The 8,344-nt window shown below is 29.4% G+C and overlaps 1 protein-coding gene across 1 annotated transcript; it reads right to left on the minus strand.

Annotated features, from left to right (window-relative positions):
* Positions 1 to 2,360: 2,360 nt before the first annotated feature.
* LOC116109464 (CASP-like protein 2C1) lies at positions 2,361 to 4,396 on the minus strand. Its single transcript, XM_031395679.1, has 3 exons — positions 4,094 to 4,396; positions 3,859 to 4,003; positions 2,361 to 2,751 (listed from the first exon to the last, which is right to left on the minus strand). Exons 1-3 carry the CDS (start codon positions 4,240 to 4,242, stop codon positions 2,500 to 2,502), a joined length of 546 nt encoding a protein of 181 aa, XP_031251539.1. The 5' UTR covers positions 4,243 to 4,396; the 3' UTR covers positions 2,361 to 2,499.
* Positions 4,397 to 8,344: the final 3,948 nt, after the last annotated feature.

Raw genomic sequence — 8,344 nt, forward strand, 5'->3', positions numbered from 1 at the left:
ATAAAGTTGCACTTTTAAAAAACTTCAAAAAATGACATTTACTCCCTAACTAAAAAATAGTAAAACACAACAGTTTCTCCCCCAAATCAGTTTCCCCCCAATCGCAAACACTAACCAAACGAACCCTAAACCTCTTCACCGTGAATCAGCCAATTTCAACCCGCCTTGTTGCCGTCACCGATCGAAAAACCAGTTGGAGAAACGACAACTCCATCTCGCAAACATTGAAACAATTTCTTCACCCCCAAATCGACGCAAACCGTAAACTCCCAAATCCACTTCAACTCTCAAATCTTCGGTCCACCGTGAAAGTGATACCCCTAATCACGTGTTCTTGCTGTTGTCGGTTGGAAATTGAAGGAAGAATTTGGTGAGTAAACTGTTTTTGTTAAAAATATTTCATGAGCTGGGAAGAATTTTGAATATGTATCTTACTGAGCTGATCGAGCCAAGCTCGCGAGCCGGTTCGAGCCCCTTTTTCTTAACTTGACAGGCTTAAAGCTCGAATTCGAGCTCGAGCTCGAACCTGTAGCACATGAGCCGAGCTCGTTAAGCCTAAAACTTGACTCGACTTGACTTGTTTACACCCCTAGGCGGGACTCAAATAACAATATTCTTGTTGAAAGCATTTGAACCGCCCAAAAATTATCCGAGTGTTCCTTAATAGAATGTGGATAAAAATTGAACCAATTTCTCTAATTTGCAGGCACGTATGCCTAAAGAAATCAATGCAACCCTCGTCTTTTACGGGACCCACCCATCAGTTTTAACTTCATTGTTGAACAAGTAGCTTACAGAATTAAATTAGTAATAGACTCATCATCATCCTCCAACAGACGACTATGACATTAAGAATGAGTATAAATATTCAAATTACATTTCAAATCTTTCACTATTGTAAAAATGTTTTACCATAATATACAATAATAGATCTAGAAATTTCTGTTACGATGAATCAAAATAAAAACTAATTAGATATTAATATTTTTATCCATTAATATTTTTGTTAAGTTGAGCCAAAATCCAAAAATTGTACATATTAGTATTTAAAAAAAAAATTAAGAATGGGTCATGGCCTACCCAAAACTAAGTTGGATCCACCTTTGATAATATATATAGTATTGAAGCATATGTTGTTGATCAAAATTTAGGATATATCATAATGGATATTGTTGTAATACAAGGATGTTGACATTTTTTCAGTAGCAGACTCATAAATTTATATGAGACGAGACACCATAGAAATATTAAAATTTAAAGAAATTTTATATGACATGAACTATTTTTTATGTTATAAAAATATCAAATTTGAAAATTTATATCAGAAAACTGCATTATATTCTTCAAATTTGTTTTGTTCTAATAGCTATTGAGATATTAGTAATTAATTCCAAGTAGAGTAAGGCAAAAAATCATGAAGAAAAGAAAGTGAAAACTAAATAATATATAATGATAAACAGATTAATTAAAAGCTCTTTAACGAGATTTTATATCAACATAAAAAACAAAGTAGTAAATAATATACAAATCAATAATCAAAAGCTAAGAATGTATGATATTTTAAAAAGTGAAATGAAAATATGATTATTTATCAGTTTTCCCTCAACTTGTACTGATGTAACGACTTAGTGTAACAACAAGGCTAGCACTCGACTATACCTTTAAAATTGATAGACAAGTCTCAACACAGAAACTTAAGTATTACAGTTTGAAGTAAAATGAATAATATGTTTATATAGGGTAATAACAACCAACCCTAACAAGACTCCTAATCAAACAAGGAAAGAAAATCATAATTAAACACGCAAATTAATTAAAAGAAGAAATATTGATTGTTGACTAGGTACAAAATAAGAAAGGACTCTAAACAAAATAGGAAAAAGGGGCAAAAAACTTAAACGATCTCAAAACATGCCAAAACAGTGAATTTTAGCCTAAAAAATAACCCCCAAATGGGGGTTAAGGTTGTCATATCATTGAGCTCGAAACGAGTTTGCCGTTGATATCTTATGAGTCCCGATAAAATGTTATGGTTGTTTTAAGTTGACTTGCTTGTGTTTGGGTTTCTGATGCTCGACTCTCTTTAAGAATACATCTGTTAGACGTTCTACGTCATGTATATAGGTCCGTCGGTGCTTTTTTTTTTTTTTTTTTGTTTCTTTTACTCTTAAATCAAAGTAAAATCTTGTTAACTGAAACAATGCTCTGATTCTCATATAAATAATACATTGCGTTATCATATGTCAACTTAAAAAATTAGATATAATGTTATTATATATATATATAACAATGAAGATAGTTGATGATAATTTTTTTTAACAAAATCAAGAATGAATATTCAAATAAATTATGACACTTAGAACAACACACTGTGCTTGGCCAACTTTAAATTCCTTCAAGGCATAAAGTTTTCTGATAACACTAATACATTAGAATTTATAAATATTATTTGTATATAAAGTTACATCAAGCTTATTATAAATTAAAATTAAAAGACCTTCATGTGTTTTTAACGCGAAGGAACTTCTTGGGCGAATAGAGTCTAAACAGATTGAAGGCAGAGACGAAGGTTGTAAAAGCCATAAGACAACAAGCTACATAGCAACAGAAAATTGCTCCCCCGATTTGGAAGCAGAATCTTGTGTATTTGTTGCACCATTTCGTCCACTGAAATTCCTTCATCCCTGTTACTACTAGCATTGATTGCTCAATCGCCGCTGAGTTCGTCGCAAATGTAAGGTAAACTACTACCTGTTTAATTAATTAATCAATTAAACATCACATTCTTGAACACATTTCGCCCTAAAATACGCAATGCTAGATAAAATACTTTAGATTAAGTTTTACTTATTGAATAATCAAAGATTCATGATTTGAGCTTCATGTGATAACTAGATGGGAAAAAGCATTTAATATTTTGGAATTTAATATAGTTTTCTCCATAGATTTAAACTCCAGAACATCAAGACATCTTCAATTATTAATGAAAATAATTTGGAATTTAATAAGTTTACAAAAATAATACGTAACAAAATTGAAATATATATTTATAGTATTTTCATTTCATAAACTTATAATTATTTCATGAATTAAAAAAGGGTGTTAAAGTTTCAAAATTGAATATAATATAAGTGTTCTTTATTATTATTATTATCTTTACCCATTTATTTAAATGAGTTACATATCTTTATCTATTAATCTCTTATCTATTTTTATAGACCTTTTAAAATATTCATAAACATATTAAACAATAACAAATATATAATTTAGACATATTGGTTATCTATGAAAATCAACAATTATAAACTTTGAAGTGTTTAAAGGTGGACATAACATGAGAGAGACTAACTGATAGTGGGAAGCTAATTGGCAAGAAAATAAAAAATAAAAAAATGAAGATACTTCACATTAAACGCAAATGAATAAACACACAGCTGGAGATCAGGTGAGTGGGGTCACCAGCCGCCACTTGCCTCGACGTAGGTCCATCCTTGCTGATCGTTTTTTTCTTAGCTAGTTACTTCTTTAATGCATCACTTCAATCCTTCTAAATTTTCAAGATTGAAGTGATGTCTTGCCAGATCAGTTTGGGGAGAAAAATATAGTAGAAATCAATTTCCTACATATATAGAATTCATTACTTAATTAACTATCATCTCTTTTATCTATTTATTAATGTTAGTTAATATTAATAAAAAAAAATGATTTAAACTTTTTCTTATCAAATATTACTAAATCATTAGTATCAGAAAAAAAGGACCAAATACTTCTTTTGTGAATATATCACCAAAAAAAAAAAAAAAAAAAAAAAAAACCTTATTCAATTTGAAGAAATTCATGTGTGTGTAAAGGAATTACCTGGTCCAACAAGTAACAAACCCAAGCAAGATATCTGTAAGACCTCTTGGACAAATTTCCATGAAAGCAACTTATGAAGAAAATGCATCTACTCAGTTGAAGAAGATTATAACCCGCAGCCCCAAAAGCAGCATAGACCAAAGCTCTAATATCACATAAATTTCAATTAAACAAACAATTAAGAAAAATTCAAGTACGAGATAATTAATTAAAGAGCTAGCTAGAGAGAGCTTACTGGAGGGCTTTCAAATCCTTGAACGTAATTTTTCTCTCAAAGAAGATGATAAACTTGGTTTGATTATCGAATCGGTCTAAACATGCTGCCAACACAAAGACTAAAGTTGCACAAAGCCTCAGAAAAGCCTCAGTTTTCAGTATATCCATATCTGATCGATCTCAATTAGCTGAACTGAATGTATCTTTCTTCCTTTCAATCCCACATCATTCGGTCGATGACTTTGTTATTCCAAGTCTCTGAAAGACTGAAGCCCCAATCGAAATTAATGCTCTCAAACCCAACACCACACACCTTTTTTTGTGGACTGCAAAACTTATATTGCAAGTTCTATTGAAACTACTGGTCTTAAAATGTACACGAGAGTGGAAGCAGTTACAATTAAGACATATGATCAATTCGGCAAAAGCGACAGCTATATTTTGGATTGAATTATGTAGTAAGTTTCCTAATTTGTACTTAGTTATCTCGTCTCGATTTCACTTGATAACTCAGTTAGTGGCCTAGCTTAATCATGAAACAATCTAAAGAGTAATCGAAACCAAACAAGTAAACAATCACACACAAATAGTATAAATAGCAAAGAAAAAGTATACGTGCGATTTACGTCAGTTCACTGAAAAAATGGGTTATGTCCAGCGAAGTCAATATTATTAGAATATTTTCTCATCTCTCTCATTACAATGAATGTATTTGTCTATGATATTTGATATCACTCATACAAGAGAATACTATGTTTATACTAAGTTTAATGCGAAAAACCTAATATTATTAGAATCTTTTTTCCTAGGCCCAAATTCTATAAGGGGTTTTATTATTGAGAGAAATTCTACAGTGGTTTTTCATTGAATAGGCCCAAATTGCCTACGAGCCTGAGGGCGCCAACTCACTCAATGGGCAACAGGACCCTTATATTTGTTTGCCTCGCTCCTTATTGTTGAAATAGTCCATAACTCCAATAAATCACCTAAATACTAAACCTAATTTAATGAAATCTACTTGTAGACATATGAACTACGAAATGAAACAAATTTCATGTGCAAATTCTTATATAAATATTAGGAAAATTATACTAAATAATCTAGGAGATAATCTATTTTATAAAAGTCTCTTAGAAGATAGTCATATTTCAAAATTTCAGCATCGATTAGACCAAATTAACCTTTCTTAACTCCAAACCCATAGAAACTAATCCAATACAATAAAACTTTTATATAATGATACTCTATATAGTAATAACATTTATATAATCATAAAAAATTCTAGTACCAACTTGGGATATTTATAAATAAGAATAAATCCCACATTATAATAAATTATAATTTTATAATTCCCGTTTTAAGAAAGTTACATCCACATAGTAATAATTATCTTTATATATATATATATATATATGGTATGTTACATTAAATGTTTAAGATGAAATAAAATATCTATCTAAAATATGAATTATAAAATAAGTAATCGAATAATATTAAAAGTAAATAAGAAATTCTAATACTACTAAAACAATGAATTGAAATTATAATACAGTAAAACATATTTATAGTGATACTCTATATAAAAATAAACTCTACATAGTCATAAAAAATCATATTCCCAACTTGAGATAGTTATAAATAAGAATAAACTGTATATTGTAATAATTTATAATTTTTCAAATTTTCGTCTTAAGGAAAGTTGCCTACACATAGTAATAATTATGTGTATATTGCAAAAAAATATATTATTTGTCACATTAAAAGTTTAAGATGAAATAAAATATTTCTCTAAAGTTGTTTGGAAAAATAATTTGTGTTTTAGAGTTGTTACCATATCTTTTAACTTTCGAGTACATTACTCACTAGCATTGACATTTTCTTATTGAAACCAAAATATTTATAGCTTCTCAAGCATGTTTGGAGCTTCTTACCACAAAACTTTTTGTATTTCCGTACTATTATTCTCATGATTATTTCATTTCTCTTCTTGTGTAATTGTAGTAATGATTTCTTCTTCAATTAAAATATACATAACTTGTTGCTCATTTGAATGATTGAGGAAGACATTAATATCCATTCGATTAGTGTAACGAAGTTGTCAAATCTGATCACTCCATTGTACAATGACTCTTTGATTATTCTCATCCACTTTATTTATAACTTACAATTCATCGACATCAGGAATCTTAATTTTATAATGTTTAAAACAATTGATAATTGTTTGTGACTTCACATCAATTTAACCATGCAGCAACTGTATTTACAATATCATCAAGGACACTTATCTTTGCTGGTTCCAAGATACAATCTTCTATTTGTTTAAAAAGTAGGCAATTGAAACGTTTAATTGAAATCCTAATATTGTTAAAACATGAATTGAAATCCTAATAATGTACTACTAAAACATGAATTATAAAACAAGAAATTTTTGTAACTACACCTTTATTAAATTATAATCTCATCATAGTAATAAAATCAATTAATCATATCATTATGGCTATAAAAAATGTTTTACTGTACATACTACTAAAACGTAAATTATAAAATAAGAAATCAAAATATTATGACTATAAAGAGGTTTTCCAATACATCAAATAGAATTTGTTTTGTTTTAGGACTCCGTCTATACCATTTTTATCGATGAGCAGTAGATCTATCGGTTTCTATTAGATAGTCTTAAAACAAAATAGTCTCTATTCGATAGAAACTTGATCATTTTCCACCGGTTGAATAATAGATGTTATTGGTTGACTGATAGATGTCTATCAATTAGTTACTGCTTAACTTCAGGTTTTAGTTAAAAAAGAAAAGAAAAGTATTTTAATTGAATGAGTGCTAAAACTTTGAAATAAGGTTATTTCTTGAGATGCTTTTAGAATAGGCTATTTTTTAACTGAGTCTCTAACAATGAGTCATTTAATATAATTTTCCTAAAAATTAATATAATATTGTTGTTTATTGTTCTATTAATTAATTTGTAACCTAATAATTATCATAAAAAAATGATAATATAAATAATGTATAGCCCATTCCAGAGGACCGACTTCCATGTTCAAATTTAAAGCAGTCTTAAATGGATTGCTCAAAAGGTTAATTGTCTCAACTGCATCCTTAAATACAATTGTCGTACGGATACATTAACAATCGGTGGATTTCACATTATGATGGATGGTCACTGGAGCTGGTCAAGACCGGTCCCAAGCGGGCCCGGGTCTGGCCAGTTTGGGACTAGTCTCTTTTGAGTTTGGGACTAGTCCTAGGTCCATGATTAATTTCAGGACCCAAACTAATCTTGGGCCCATAGGACAGGTCCTATAGGTTTGTAAAATTTTATTTTCCTCTTTATTTTTTTATATTTTATAGGGGAAAAGAAATTCTGTAGAGAGTTTAGTAATTTTTAGGGGTAGATTAGTAAGTTTTTAAAAGTAAATAAATTAATTGTTAATTTTAACATAAATATAATATTCACACAATCACACATTCACGTTTCACAAATAATGTAATGGCTTCTTTCTAATAGTATATTTTATAACATATACTATGAAAACATACATAATTAGCATATGAAAATAGTTAGGCCCAAATTTTTCTTTACATACAAAATATAATTCTTTACATATATCAAAATAACAAGTACAAAAACTTAGCAACGGTGGACAGTAATGTCAATTCTCTCCGCTTATCGACATCCTTCCGACCGCTGCTCACCTATTTCCTGCAAAAACATGGAAAAACAACGGGGTGAGCATAAAAATACTCAGTAAGTAAATCCCTTAACTTTCTTCTTCTTTGATTCTTTCCTTACTTAATTCTCTTCTTCTTTCTTTCTTTATTTCTAATTCTCACTGTTATTTTATTTCTTTCTAATTCTCTCCGTTTCTTTCTTTCTTTCTGTTCTTTCTTTCTTACTCTTTCTATTCTTTCTTTCTTACTCTTTCTATTCTTTCTAACCATAATAAAATTCATGGGAATAGGCATAAATGAAATGCATATGCAATAATGCATACAAATGCATTTTTTCTCTTCTTTGTATTTCTTTTCTTTTCTTTTATATTATATTCTTTTCTTTTTCTTTCTATGCTTTTCTTTTCTTTCTTGTCTTGCTTGCCCAAGCTTATCTTTTCTTTCTTGTTTCTTTTCTTTGCTTGTTCAAGCTTTCTCATTCTTTCTTATTCTTTCTTTTCTTATTCTTTGCCGATCGGACTCGGTTGATGTATGAATTCAGAACCTTAGCCGTGTGAGTAAGTATAGTCCTCATCTACATGCACTC

This window comes from Pistacia vera, unplaced genomic scaffold (assembly GCF_008641045.1).
Source record: "Pistacia vera cultivar Batoury unplaced genomic scaffold, PisVer_v2 Contig58, whole genome shotgun sequence".
In the NCBI taxonomy this organism is placed as follows: Eukaryota; Viridiplantae; Streptophyta; class Magnoliopsida; order Sapindales; family Anacardiaceae; genus Pistacia; species Pistacia vera.

Bases quoted from the DNA above. Each gene is read 5' to 3' on its own strand.
- LOC116109464 (XM_031395679.1), bottom strand. From the start codon at position 4,242: ATGGATATACTGAAAACTGAGGCTTTTCTGAGGCTTTGTGCAACTTTA. The intron at 4,004-4,093 runs GTAAGCTCTCTC...ATGTGATATTAG, and splicing joins AAGGATTTGAAAGCCCTCCA to AGCTTTGGTCTATGCTGCTT. The intron at 2,752-3,858 runs GTAATTCCTTTA...TTAATTAAACAG, and splicing joins TTTGTTACTTGTTGGACCAG to GTAGTAGTTTACCTTACATT.